Source organism: Podarcis vaucheri (genome assembly GCF_965113315.1).
Source record: "Podarcis vaucheri genome assembly, chromosome: 11".
Classification (NCBI taxonomy): Eukaryota; Metazoa; Chordata; class Lepidosauria; order Squamata; family Lacertidae; genus Podarcis; species Podarcis vaucheri.
Genome location: NC_138749.1, coordinates 32,104,189 through 32,119,784, shown reverse-complemented (window position 1 = coordinate 32,119,784; position 15,596 = coordinate 32,104,189). Strand labels below are relative to the sequence as shown.

Below are 15,596 nucleotides of genomic sequence, written 5' to 3'. Positions count from 1 at the left end.
GTATTACTTGCTGTGCTTTTGGGGGGCACTGCAAAACAACTGCAAAAGCTTGGGCTCAGGTTTGCAGGGAATTCAAAATTTTGAAATTTGTGATCAGATCTTGTGTATCATTTCTGCAAGCAGCTCCCTATCTGTATCCCCATTACCTAATTTTTTAACACCTTCTGAAGGGTTTACCTGTCAGACAAAGTTGGCTCCATGAACCCTAAAATTCCAAACAAAACGATATGTGGTAAACAGTGCAGTTCCTTCACACATATCTCTGTTGAACTGATTAGGCAACCCCATGTACATTGGTGTTCTATGTGTTACAGCATACTTTCACCTCTAGTAATACTGAAATGCTAATGAACTTTTATGTCAGAAAGCAAAAATCCTGGAAACTAATTTCCAGAGCTTTATATTATACTAACATATTACATATCTATTGCAAGCTACCCATACAGCTTTCCCCATGGGAGCATATAGATGCTATTCATTAATGTACATCTACATGTCGTGCTCCTTCTGGGGTAGTTTGTCTACCTTTGGTCCCCACCCTGCACTCAGCTCTCACCTGTGCCTCCTAGAAGCTGTCAGCATGTGACAGTGGCTGCACTCCGGGAAACAGCTTTGACTGGCTGCCTAAATCAGGTGATTATAACTGATGGGTCTCAAACTCTCAATGAGTTAGGGGGCTTTCCCTGCATGCCAAGACAGGCTCTGGCAGACTGAGATGAGACCAATAGTGGGTCCAACAGTCAAGAAGCTAGTTTCTACATGTGCTGTAGAGAGAAGTGAAGGGCTGATGAGGCTGGGAAGGCAGCCCATCAAGGAGAAGAAAAACTCTGATCCTAGGTCTATGCTGCCTTGCCGGATATCTTCAGTTGAAAGGGCTAAGGAATAGACCCTACACAATCTGGAGTGGAGTCCCTAAGGCTGTTGGGTGGCATTTTGTACACCTCCTTCCTGTAGCCAAGCTGGTGCCAAACCCATTCGTGCCTGCTTTCCTGTTCTAGAACAACATGGTGTTAGATAACCCCCAAACACTTAGGTGTGGATATTAATCTGGTAATCAAAATCTGCATTATGCAAAGGCAAGATGCATATAATGCTGTAACAAATATGCATCTCTCTAGTTTTTCGCCACTGCAGTTGAATTTGCTGCTGTTTCTAAAACATAACTAATTAACAGAGATGTATGTGTCATATGTAAGCAAGGTGAAGGATTCTGCTTGCATTTCTTTTATAAAGCTAGAGCATACAGTACAGAATAACATCCTCCCCATTGCAAGTGAGTGTCACAAATGTTCTACTTTGGCAAAGGATACGTTGCACAGTGCTCCCATAAAAGCTTTATTTGTGAGCCTAGCAGCAGGTCACTGGCAGTTCAGAGTAGAAGATTCATGAAATGCATTTAATTTATAGCACAAATCAGACTTTTGATGAATGAGTAAAAAAATAATAATACTGCAGCCTTGGCAACAATCAAACTAACCACCTCTTCGTGGGTATTATCGCTAGTTCCATTCAAGATGCTGCAGAGACCTTGAGCTCCAGAAAAGATATTGTCTATAACAGCACTTCAAACTAACAGCCTTGATATGGAAAAAAATTACTGTGCATCTCTGTATTGTATATGCATTCACTTTTGTCTTTTAAATGGACAGGGACAAAGTTAATGTGACAATTTGGTTAACTGGCGGATGCCAAGTATAAAAGACACTTGTGCTTCAGACATGATTCCAATATGCTTGAATGAAGGCAGGCCTCTAAAACTTCCCCAATTCTGACTGATGCAAGACACAACACTAAAACAATGCTTTTCTGGAGTTTTCTAGAATAAAATGCCTTTTACATTCGGAAAATGAATTCCTCCCTATACTGGTGAATTTTATAAAATACCGTATTGGCCTGAATATAAGTCTCACTTTTCCCCCAAATTCCGACTGTGAAAAGTTAAAGTGCAGCTTATGTTCACAACCTGACAGTATGCAGCCAGAAGCACAGCAAAGTGATGCCCACCCTGCCCATAGTTCCCCGTCCTCTCCCCCAAGATCGGGAAGGGAAAGAGCAAAGAAGGGGGAAGGCCGCTGGCAACGCAGCATGGCTCCCCCCCCCCGCAGTATGCAGCCAGGAATGGAGTGGCTTATATTCTGGTATTTTTCTTCCCCCCGCCTCCAATTTTAAAGGTGTGGCTTATATTCGGGTCAATACGGTACGTAGGAAAGTGTGTTAGTTTAGATGTTAGCCTTACTCAAAGTGCTGTGTTTAGTGACTCAGACTACTCATTGAATTTTGTATCTTTTTTTCCTATTTAAAAATTTTATGGAGATTTCGCAAGCTACATAACATCAGTATCAGAAATATGATAGATTACCTACCTCCCATTTGGTGCAACAGGTTCACTGTGCTATCCCAAGTAAAAAGTGAAATTGAAATGACATAGCCAAGATTTTTTTTTTCTTCCTTAATGTTATAAGTATACTAGACAACACGGCAGATCCCTCCTAGCATTAGTTATCTTTGAATTTTGAGGGTAAAAATTCTAGCATACAATCCATGTATTGATAATTATTCATTCGGCTTTAACAAAATGCTGTTGGTGTTCTGTGGGCCAGTCTTCAGAGACTTTCCAGTTCTGCTCCAGCAATCTGCTTCTTGCAGCCATGTGTAGTGTGTCCATGACCCACCTGCATCCATGTCAGCTTTAGAGCTGCCATTTGACATGTAAAAACCAAAACATAACATCTTTCATCTGACAGGTGAAAGATTGTCAAATATGGTGACGCATTTAAAGCACTGATTTTATTAGAGCAGTAACAAAGAACGGCAATAATTACACTCGACTGAAAAAAGTAGTTCCTTCTTCAAAGAACTCCTGTTGTTTTCAGAAGCCATATTATGAGATCGCATGGAATCCAATCCACCCGGCATTTAGAGCCAGTCAGAACCACCAATTCAACCAGCTACAAATCCACCTAACAAATCTCACAAGATCTGGTACATAAAGACAGGGATATGGGCTTTCATAAATATCCTAAGCATGATCTACAGTGTAGCCTCTGGGTTGCAGCCTGGTCTTCCTTGATCTTTGGTCCCTAGTAAATTGCCACCCCCCATGCTTGGCCTCAGGTGAGTTAGTGACCTTCACTTTTGACATTGCTTTTATTTACACTTATACAAGGCTATTCTTGATGAATTGGACCATCTGATCCAACCAAATAATAGGCAATCATTTGACCAATATATGAACACTGATTTACATGCAGAATATCTTGGGTTTCCTTGGAACTAATTTACATTGAAACCAATGGAACTTGCTTCAAAGGTTTACTTGGGAAAAGAGATGTAAATCATCTGAAGGAGTTACTATTCTGATTTAATGTCGATCAAATTACTTGCCTTTTCTTCAATTATTAGAATAACATGGAACTGTAATTTTACCAGTATGCTAGGTACTATAAATAAGCACTTTTCAACATTCAGAAAGTTTGCAGTATCTGGACAATAGCTGAATTTTAATTTTCCATATTTAGGGAAGAAATATCTATTTTAATATGCAGGCAGGAGAAAAGGCTCTGTACTCTGAAACTTTAGTTTGTGTTACATAAGCACAGGAGATAAAAATATCTAGAAATCTTTGCAGGGTTTTTTTTCCCCTTCTAAGCATTTTATTTGTCACATTACTTTTTGTACAATTTTATGAAAACCAGCAGATGATCAGACAAATGAATAGAATACCTGGCCCAAGGATTACTGTAGAGGCACATGCTACCAGTTCCTTATGCATTTACAGATAATTTGACTATAAATGACATTAGTATAATACAGGCAAACCCCCCCCACTTACACGCAATTGACTCGCATGCAACACATGTATACATGCAGCACTGGGGGGGAGGAAATAATTCAATTCAAACCTGAAATAGCAGAGGGCTGGAAAGTTCTCGTGGCTCACAAGGAGACCCTCCCCAGAGCCCAAAGAGGACGTTGGTCAGCCAAAAATCCAGGAAGAAAGGTTTAAAAGGCTTTCCCAAAAAAGTGGCAGGCAGGAGTGCTCCCTGCCACTGCACTATCCCACTGAACAGCTGTATTGGGTGGGAAGCTGTATTGCTGCAGGCTCCCTACTTACACCCATTTTGCTTATGTGTGGGGGCCCTCCCAGATCATAACCCCCTCGTAAGTGGGGAGTCACCTGTATAACACAAAAATATTGTATTATAATTGAAATCATTGAAACACCCCTAAACTTAAGACAACATTTGTGAATTTAGGTAGCATGTTTCAGAACCAGAGCGGAGAGAGGCCAAAGGGCCTAGCAGACCAGGAATTTACCCCTGCCCTGGATGCGGGGCCAAGCGCTACCATTGGTCAGTTGGTCCCATGTCCAGGGGAACACCCTCTAATTCCTGCTGCCATTGACCAATTTGGTGGCAGGAGGATTATCCAGCCTGCAATAGACCGGGTTACAGAGGAAGCCTGAGGGCCCACCTGCAAAGCCACCCGTCCAAGAAGGCGCAAACAGACTTCATGAAATACCGGTAGGTGCTGCAGGATGGCCAGCGGCAATTTGGAAAATGGCTCATGGTGTTTATGCATCTCCCCACATTCCAAACTATTGTTTACCATGTAATCCAAGTGTAAATGGCTGCTAGTAATTATCTATTTAGAAGCAGAACTAAAAGTGCCCAGACTTACCTTAAAATAGACAAGACAGCAGCAACAGATGTTGCCTTGGTCACTTCCAGTAGACACCCATAACGAACTACAATACCTGCTGCAAAGATTGGGACTTGCCACTAAAGATGTATACATGAAGATCCTGCTGATGGAAAATTTTCAGATAGACATATTAATTCTTTTTAATTTAATTCTGTGTTTGAACACCAAGCAAGACCTTGTATTGCATGTTTAGTTTTTAATGCCGCTTTGGGAAGATTTCCCTCCCTATTCTAATTTTAAAGTAACACAGCAAAACCTGACAAGTAATTAATGGTAATTACTAAGCCAAGTGATGACTACACAGATATGGAGCAGGGATTGGCTGGATACTGAGTACTGGTAGCTAGATACTGATGAGTGGGCACCGGGAGAAGTGGGCACCGAGTTGGAAACAACCAGTAATTTAGTGCATGGAATAAGGCTGGTCCTATGATTCCCAGTGGTCTGGAGAACAACAGGTAACAGGAAGGTTGTAACTGGATACCAAAGCAGAACACTTCCAAAAAGGTGCTTGTTGTGCCACATTTAGAAGCGAGGAAGATGCCCACCAGCACAGACTGGACTGCAACAAAACACAAATCTACAAAAAAAGAACACTGTAGGAATAAAGGAAAACGAAATGCTCTCTCAATGAAAAATGGCAAAAGTTCCTCCTGAAGCTGTAGAGGTTAAGGAAGAACTGAGTGGGAAAGCAGGAGCCATGTCACTTTGAGCATGGGTGCTGAGATGTGGGCTCCTCTCCAAAACTTTCACCTACCTTTAGTAAAGGTAAAGGTACCCCTGCCCGTACGGGCCAGTCTTGCCAGACTCTAGGGTTGTGCGCTCATCTCACTCTAGAGGCTGGGAGCCAGCGCTGTCCACAGACACTTCCAGGTCACGTGGCCAGCGTGACAAGCTGCATCTGGCGAGCCAGCACAGCACACGGAACGCCGTTTACCTTCCCGCTGGTAAGCGGTCCCTATTTATCTACTTGCACCCGGGGGTGCTTTCGAACTGCTAGGTTGGCAGGCGCTGGGACCGAACGATGGGAGAGCACCCCGCCGCAGGGATTCGAACCGCCGACCATACGATCGGCAAGCCCTAGGCGCTGAGGTCTTACCCACAGCGCCACCCGCGTCACCTACCTTTAGAAAACTGCAAATGATGCTTTGTGCAGGGATGTAGTATGTGAGACTTCAGGGAGACTACGAAGAACCACCATTGTTTTGGATAAACATGCAAATAATATCAGTCATTTGCATAAATAAAATGCCAACAAGTGTATGCTTCTTTCCATTAATTGTCAATACTTATTAATACAATTGTCAATACTTATCAGACACCACATTTGCCAAAAGAAGAAGTTTAATTTTGACAAGGCTTCAAAAATCCTACGAAGTTTAAATCGGGATGCTCCTCTGTATACATAAAGCCTAGTATCTGAAGCAGGGGTGCCAACTTGAATAAAATATGGGGGGGGGGAGGTAAGCCTCGCCCCACATAATTGATCACATAACACAGTGCACGCACACCATTTGAATGACACTGTTCACCAACGTGGGGGGCAGCCCCTCAAATATTTTATTAGGAGGGCCAAAGACCCCTCGGCCCCTTGGAGTTGGCTCCTATGATCTAAAGAGAGCCTTTGGTGCATCCAAACACTTTAGGCATGCTGCTCAGAGTTTCTCTGCCTAGCTGCAGCAACAAATGCTGCAATGGGAAGCATTCTGACGAGTCTCTCCAAATTTCTGGATTGCTTTTTAAAAATTGCTGCAGAGAGAAAGTATCAGAAGTCAAAATCAGAGCCACTGCCAGAGATTTCTATGTACAGAAGTTTCACTAATGATTCTTTGGAGCCAATTCATTAATTCGGAAACTATATAACCAAGGATGTTAAACTAATATCCTCCATACAAAACATCATATGCCATCAGTAAGTGTTAAGCTTTATCAATACCAGCATCAAAGAGCTTTAAGCAGAAAGAATTATAGCATTTTCGACTGTGTGTCCGTTTTCATTTTGTATACTTAACAAAAGTTAACAAATACAGTAGTTAGTTAGATAATTTATTCTTACTGAGTGCTTGACAAACTGACATGTACTTGTTTTGTTTGGGATTGCCTCTGCAGTAGTAGCAATACTATTTTTATCAAGATTTCATGGGCATTTCAAAGCATAAAGAGAGAAGCACATACATTGAATATTTTCAGTATATTCTGTAGGAATGAGTCAGGACAAATGTCAGCAAGAAACTACTCACATCAATAAAAAAATAAGCATAACGAAATATTATTCTGTATTACTGAATTGAGAGTAAACAAAATTATTCAACATCTGCTAAATCATACTATTCAGTCATTGTAACATTAATAGAAATCAATGTATCCTTTTAAAATCATCATTTTATTTAATACAAATGTGTTTTCCTGTAATTTATAAACATGATTTTCATGTTTTCCATCTGAAATTAGTTAACATCATCAAACTATAAAAAGCATTTTTCAGTATTTTAAATGAAGTACAGTGTGGAGATGATGTTGATAAAGTTTGGGAAACATAATACAGGCAAATGTAACAAAATACTTGATCTTCAGTGGAAAAACCCACCAGACAGCAGTTCGAAAAAACAATTGGAGCTTACAAGATATCAACTGCATTTAAATCAATGAACCATTTCACATGGGCCCACTTCTGCTAGATTTTACATTACATGATTTTGCCCGTGTTATGTGCCCATGATCATGTCAAGAGGGCACCATGTAAATGGTTCATTCTGTAGTGATTTTCACAGCTGCAGTAGCTATGTTAGTTTACATCTCTAGGTAATGTGGCAGGAGACCCATGAAGTGATGCCCCATGCTTTTTTTTTGTTATTTCGTTTTAAAGTGAAAAGCAACTACAGGCACCCCCCAAACTGAATCTGGCCACAGCATTGGGAGAATGGTGCTTAATACCCACCCACTCACATGCGGGTTCCAAAACTAAATTCCTGACAAACTTTTTTCTCCTATGGGAAAGAAACATACAGGTACTATATGGTTACCTGTCTGTTTCTCTGCACTGGGCAAATACTAACTTTAGAGGAGTAATTTGGGAATGTGGTGGAGAAGCCTCAACTTTCTTGATCCCTGTAGTTCCTGCTACCACCACCACCACAGGAGTTGTAATCATGGATCTCCTGATGTCTTCTACTTATCTGGCACATAGTATGCTACTCCACATAACTACATCACTGGAGACAGTTTGCATGAATGAAATGAAAAAAATGTCCATGTGAACCACCCATTCATCAGTATACACACCTATGATTTGAAATTTCACTGCGTGAATATATAGCTTTGTATAATAAATTCATTTAAATCTTCTATGCTATTTCCATTTTCTATTGGCAGGTTTTAAGGAATCTTTAAAGTTGGCTGAAATCATTATCTGTTTCGCACATACTTTTCCATCTTTGCAGTTCTCCAGAATCGGTAGTATTCCATATTTTAACAAAGGTCATCAGCCTTTTTCTAAAAGCAAACAAACACCAAGTTCAGTGTTAGAACTTCATTAAATGCTCAGTTCATTAGTATTTAAATATCTCAGTAAAGAAGAATTAGATGAAGAAAGGCAAGGCCAATTTTTCTAACTAGACAAAGCATTATGAATGCATTTACATTTGATGTCACAATGGAGGTGTGGAAAGAAAAGAACATGGGGGAATCTACTAGAATACTCTAACTGAAATGAAAGCTATGTTAAAAACACATATCTATTTTTTTTTTACTGCAGAAAGTATTATTACTTAAAGTGAAAGCATAATCCAGCCTGTCCCATACATGTGTGCCAATGTGGAATCCCACACACTGGATAAATATTTATTTTAACCTCACTTCCTACTATTGTGTGAATTTTCACACTGAAGATACTAGAATTAATACCTAATTCCTACAATAAAAAGTGCAATATACTATCCTGGGGTTATTCAGAAGACAAAAGCAAATTTTTGAAAAAATTGGGCAGGAGACGCCAATATTTTTGGATGCATGGACACATTTACAAACTGAATTGCTGTTGGCCCACAACCAAGCACACACTGCAACCCATTCTACTGGCCAGAAACAATGCTTCTTTTAAGTCTAATTTCAGCAAAAAGAAGGGGCCATGTGGCCAATCAGGAAGGCCATTTGCGGGAACACATATGTGCCCATAAGCACCCAAATGGCAACCCCTGCATTAGGGCCATAAAAATTGTGATTCTAAATTTTCTTCCCCTTTCAAGTTTGCAAATGGTAAACAGTTTAATTTTTTTATAGTGAATTATTGCCAAAATTATCAAGTTATTTAGGGTGTCAAGAAAGCATTGACCAAATTTAAGTAGTGTTTCAAATGTATGAAAGAACGAATGAAGCATGTGTTTAACAGTTCTGTTAAACCCAGTTCTAGCCCTTTAAAGCAGTAATGAACAGTACTTGTTTGGACCTTTTTTAAGATGCACTAATAATTTATTTTTCATTACTTTTTAGAAGTCTTCTAGGAGCACACACCCTGATTGTTTGCAAACATTTACAGGGAGGTGATACCACATCACTGTTTAATGAGCAGGAGCCCATCTGGAAGACTCCTCAGTCCCAGAAGTATTTCACTTACATTTCTGAATCCTCAATCTAAAATATAAATGTTATATTTAAAGGGAGACTTCCATATTACACCCCTATAGCTGTTTGAGACATGTGCTAAAGGGTTGAAGAAATGACTTTAGCACTCTGTTGACATGGCTAGCATGGACCCTGAGCCATGCCGTGACTGGTTTTGGTTGTATCAGGTCATTTTTGCTACATCAGGCCATTATAAATAATGAGCAGTCATCACAATTGTTAAAGAAAAACATACAGTTCCCTAAAAGAAGTTTTTTCATTAATAGAATTCATGTTTAGCTCCTTAGACTGTAGGTTGTAATGACGTTAATGTAATTAAGCATTTAGGCACCTCTTGAAAATCTTTTAAATCTACTTTTTATGGCTGCTCAGAAAGGCTTTCCCAGATGATATATGTGAAAGTTTTATTACTAAGATGTCAATCAATCCATTCTCTAACCTTTTCATATTCTCTAATCTCTCTAGTTCTTTTGATTTGCGAGCTGCCTTTTTAAGAATTTCATCAGGAACATCTGCTAGTTTAGCAACGTTTAGCCCATAACTCTTTGTGGCAACTTCCCTTGTTATTTGATAAAGGAAAGTGACAAATTCAGGATTTTCTTCACCTTCAGATCCTAGGAAAACAAAAAACAAAAACACACATTTGTATGAAGATGTCATAATTGAGTTCAATATGGTTTATATTTTATTCATCTCAATAACCTGGAAATCTTACTTCCAGTCAACCACCACACTGCTCTAGCTTTTCAATCATTCTAGTCACATTCGCTGGGTGACGTTTCACAGCTTAACCAACCCCATATGGTTGTGGTGAGGATGAAATGGTAAGAAGTATGCCACCTTGAGCTCTTTGGAAGAAAGGTGTGATATGTGAAATGTATATATATTCATTCATATATATATATATATATATGAGAATGAAAATTTGATATCATACCCCTTTCTTGTTCACGATCATCTTCATTCACCAGAAAAGCCATATGGTAATTCCCAACTTGTCTCAGGTAGGCCCTTTCTAATTCACACACTGGAGGATAATGGGTGACAAACAGTGTCAATGAACCAACCTAGAAAAATAAAATATATTAAGGCTTTAAAATATGCATACCGTATTTTTCGCTCCATAGGGCGCACCAGACCATAGGGCACACCTAGTTTTTTTTTTGGGGGGGAGAAATCAGGGAAAAAAATATTATTTCCCCCCCAGCCCCAAAGAGCAGCGTACAGGCGCAAACTCTCCCTGCTGGCACAAGCCAAGGCAGCCAGCGGGATGGATCCCAAAGGCTGTTTTGGCTTCCTCTTTAGTCCCATGCAACCTCTCCCTGCCTGGAGAGGCTGCGCAGGGCTAAAGAAGCCGTAGCCACGTGCAGCCTCTCCCTGCCAGAGGGGCTGCGCGGCTATCCCTGAAGCCTGGAGAGCGAGAGGGGTCGGTGCGCACCGACGCCTCTCGTTCTCCAGGCTTCAGCAAAAGCAACGCGAAGCCTTTGGAGCACGGAGAGAGTGCTCCCTCTGTGCTTCGGAGGCTTAGCGTTGTTATTGCTGAAGCCAAGGAGCCTGCATTCGCTCCATAGGACGCACACACACTTCCCCTCAATTTTTGGAGGGGGGAAAGTGTGTCCTATAGAGCGAAAAATACGGTACTTCCTATTTAGAGAAGGTGAGGGAGGGGAAGAGGCAACTGGGTTCAGTCCTAGTCATTTGACTGAATCAGCCTTAGTTGTCTTGACAGATGGTCTTTATCAAGAATGGGACAAGGTGTGAACCCTGCTCCTTCTCAATCGCTCTGTGGCTTTTGTTACTGCTGATAATTGTATCCTGGACCAGTTCCACGGAATCTGTTTCAAGGGAAGGTGCACTGAGATACAGTGGTACCTCAGGTTAAGTATTTAATTCGTTCTCTGAGGTCCGTACTTAACCTGAAACTGTTCTTAACCTGAAGCACCACTTTCGCTAATGGGGCCTCCTACTGCTGCCAGAGCACAATTTCTGTTCTCATCCTGAAGCAAAGTTCTTAACCTGAAGCACTATTTCTGGGTTAGCGGAGTCTGTTACCTGAAGCGTATGTAACCTGAAGCGTATGTAACCCGAGGTACCACTGTAATCATCTGGGGACAACTCATTTTCACAACTTAAATCCTTCCAAACTTTTAATGTTGGTGACACACTTTTTAGACATGAATCATTTCACAACACAGTAATTCAGAATTACTAGCAAACCAGAGGTTAAACTAACTCCTTTCCAGCCCCTGGGGATCATGGGGAGCGTTTGCACTTCACACTAACGTGTCACGAGACACAGTTTGAAAAGCTCTGACTTAGATCATTCAAAGGGGCAGATAATGCACTTACATCTCTAATAAAGTATTCCAGGGTAGCATAAGCAATTGCAATTCCATCATGTGTGCTAGTTCCTCTCCCCAGTTCATCCAAAATTACTAGTGAATTGGAAGTTGCTTTAGTAATTATATCAGCTGTTTCTGTCAGTTCTTCCATAAATGTGCTTTGACCTTTGAATATGTTGTCTGTGGCACCCATTCTGCAAAATAAAACAAAATTCTTCAGTATTATTAGAAAATAATACAAACTAGAAAACCAGGAAGCACACACTATTCAGTTTTTAAAATAAAAAATGCATAAAGGATGAGTAAAAATCATCTGAACTTCTTTTACGTAATTTTGCTGCATCTGCTGTACATAAGAATATTACCTGGTTACTGAAGTACACAAGAAAGAACTCCAAAATATAAGTGTTTATTAATTTCAATGGGTCTACTCTGAGTAAAACTTAGTTGAATATCATCCCATGATCTTCAAATATTTATTGCAAGAAAACAAGATGTATGCTCTCTTCCTGCAATTAATTTTAATATTTTGTTTTATATTTTTGCAAACTGCCTGGATGTTTTCTTACAATCATATAAATTTTGTTAAATAAATACTTTTTTGAGCCAGGATATGTTTTGACAAACTTTTCGTACTGAAGGTTTAAAATACTTAGTTATGCTCGATACTTCACTGGAAACTACATGAACATCTAGACAACAATGCAGATGTATACTGCCGTATGTGTTGCACCCTAACCATTTGTTAAACTAATTAAATTCATGGAAAGTTTTTTCCCAGGACTTCCTTAGCAGAAGTGGCCTTTATCTTTTAGCTATTTTCAGGAGCAGCTGTAAAAACAAATCTCTTTTGTCCATGATAAATAACAATTCTACTCTGGTCCAACAGTGATAAGTGGTCCAAATGATACACAAAAACCATTAGATAAGAAATGAACTTGCTTTTGGCATCTATTGTACATAGCACCGAGGTACAATATTACTTAGAATAAATACATTTAATCCTCATAAAAAATGTAAAAAATAAACTATTAAGCCATCCGCTAATATACTCTTATTACTTGCTCTGTGTTTAAAAGCATTAAAAAATAATAATTGGGCACTTGAAAATAACTTTGCTGGCAAAGGTACTTCAATTTGCCACCACCACAAGGCACTGGAAGTCAATCCCCAGCAAATTCCAGGCATGTCTTCAGTTAGTATGCTACTCAACGACAACGAATTTGTTAGTACTTCATAGTTTTTCTTTCAGTTAATTCCAAAGAAGTAAAAAAGGTATTTTCTAGTATTAATTTACTCCAAAATATTGTATGTTTTCCTAGATTATGGTTGTTCTTCCAGGTCTCTAGTCAATTATTAGTGATACATGTAGCAGATGAGGTCCCTTGTCACCCAAATTATTATAATTTTCCATCTCTCCCCACTCTTACACATGCAGCAATACAGTTGCATATTGCAAATTGTGCAGAGATCCAATTTAATTACTTATTTCAAGTGTTGATAAGGGACTCATCTGCACAGAGCAAATTCTATCTGGAAACAATTCAATAACTCCTGAGCCAACTAAATCACATTCCAGAGAATAAAGCATTTTGTACAATTATCTAACTTTAAATTCAACATACTATTAAAAAAACCCCAAACACATCTTTCAGATTTTTTGTTTGGACATATCAGACATAAAAATATGCTTCGTTTTTGCTAAAGTTACAAAAGAGGTATATCACTGCTGCCAGAATGTTTTTGATCCTATTACATGATGTACAACAGGGGCAGCATTGTTTAATTGACTTCTACATTTAGATTAGATAGCCTTAGAAAATACACTCAATGGACACATCAAAGCACAAAGGGGGGAAATGATTACTTGCTATAACCCTAAATTATTAATATGAATTTTCAGCGATAATCACGAACAACTTCATAAACTGAAACTCGGATAACAAACAGCATTTAAGGAAATCTTAGTTTCAAAGCAAATTGCTGCATCATGCAGCAGGGAATTATGTAAGCAGGTCTGAATTGCTTAGCACACTGGTCATGAGAGAACCTGTATACTCCTTAAGATTATTACAGGCAGAAATATCAAGTAATTAAAACATCCTGGAATCTGATGAGGTTGGCAGTTGTGCCAAGTACATCACTTTAGCAGTCCCTGTTAAATTTCTTTCTAACAATGAATTAAGTTGGCTGCAAGCTGATTTTCCACATAATCACAAATCCATTCCTGATTGGTGAGTTAAAAATGGCTCAAAGATCAAACTGAGTGTTGAACTGGCTCATTAGGAACCTTTGGTGACAGTTTCCAGCTATCACAAGGTAACTGTCACAGGAACTAGGACCATCCCACAAAACAGATGAAATGATGAGATGTAAATGGGAGACAGAAACATGTGGCCATGAAAAGGAGGAGACATGATAAGTAAATAAATGTGTTCCCTAGGTAGGTAGAGGATTCACAGCCCAATGTGGAATCTGAGCCTTTAAGCATAACCCATCTTCATATTTCCAAACTTTTCCAGTGACCTTGAGCGCTAGAAACTTGCTCTTCTTTTCAAGAACAAAGCTATACACTGAGCCAATCAGCACACACAAATGATATTTTAAAATAAATTCTTATGAAGTGAAATTATAATTTACAAGATTACTTATCTTTAAAACATGAAGCTTTGACATCTCACCTGGTAAATATACCAGTCACAATACCAATTCTTGCTTCCTCAGCTGGTACATAGGAACCAATTTGTGCCATGACTGTGATCAATGCAACCTGCTTTATGTAAGAGCTCTTTCCACCCATGTTAGGTCCAGTAATTATCATTACCCTTTGACCGTCTTCCTGGAGAAAGGGAAACTATCATTAAAATACTTTTCAGAAGCAGGTAATTTAACAGTTCCAGGACTGCAACCTCTGGACCAATGTCAAGGGTAGACCCACCCAGAGCACACTGCAGTAATCCAACCTTGAGGGTCTAATGCATGAACAACTGTGGTCAGGTTACCCCTGGCATCCCCATTCCACACTTCCCACATACATATTGAAGACATAAAGACACTCCACACAAAATTAGCTGTTCAATCATAATAATGTAGTACCAATAGGTGTTCTGGCAATCAATGTCAAAAGATAGCAAACTGGGAGAGACATACATATGGCATAAAAATATCAGGCACGACCCACATCTCAGCTGTCACCTGAGACAAAAATGACTTCCTCCTCTCCTCCACCCAGGAAGGGTTCAGTTCTATGCTAAATTGGATTCTCACTGTAGGGGCATGATACCATTTGTCTCTCACATCACTGCAGGCTACTTCCAGTTTCTCACACTGTAAATGGTCTAGAGAACTGTGCACAGTATTCCAAATGCAGCCACATCATAGATTTGTATAATGGCATTTTGATACTGGCAGTTTTACTGTATTTTCAATTCCTTTCCCAATGATCCCTAGCATGAAATAGCTGCCACACACTGGCATTCATTGAGCTATCCACTATCTGCTTTTTCAATAGGTTTCAATTATACACAATTTCACCAACACATGTGGTGTCTCAGAACATAACCCCTGCATAAACAGGGGGCTGCCTGTAGCCCACTTATTCCTAATCTCTGCTTCCTGCTGCTTAACCAATTCCTGGCCCTACTCTTATTCCATGACAGTTAAGTTTACCGTACTTGGCAGTCTTTCATAAGGTACCTTGTCAAAAGCTTTTTGAAAGTCCAAGCACAGTATGAAATTAAGAAACTATGTTCAGTGTCTTTTTAGTCTACTGGGGGGGGGTTAGGGGGCTAATCCACACCAAAAACATGGTGTCGTGATATAAGAAGAAGAAGAAGAATTTGGATTTGATATCCCGCTTTATCACTACCCGAAGGAGTCTCAAAGCGGCTAACATTCTCCTTTCCCTTCCTCCCCCACAACAAACACTCT

At 39.7% G+C, this 15,596-nt stretch overlaps 1 protein-coding gene across 2 annotated transcripts in view; it reads right to left on the bottom strand.

The window, feature by feature from the left end:
* Positions 1 to 6,731: 6,731 nt before the first annotated feature.
* Positions 6,732 to 15,596, bottom strand: part of MSH3 (mutS homolog 3) — a 62,591-nt gene continuing 53,726 nt past the window's right edge. For both annotated transcript variants that reach the window (XM_082191880.1, XM_082191881.1), the window contains 5 exons: positions 14,348 to 14,505; positions 11,674 to 11,860; positions 10,262 to 10,391; positions 9,764 to 9,938; positions 6,732 to 8,196 (listed from right to left, as the gene is read on the bottom strand). In XM_082191880.1, coding sequence (XP_082048006.1) covers positions 8,091 to 8,196; positions 9,764 to 9,938; positions 10,262 to 10,391; positions 11,674 to 11,860; positions 14,348 to 14,505 — 756 coding nt within the window. In that variant the 3' untranslated portion in view covers positions 6,732 to 8,090. The remainder of the gene's footprint in view (positions 8,197 to 9,763; positions 9,939 to 10,261; positions 10,392 to 11,673; positions 11,861 to 14,347; positions 14,506 to 15,596) is intronic.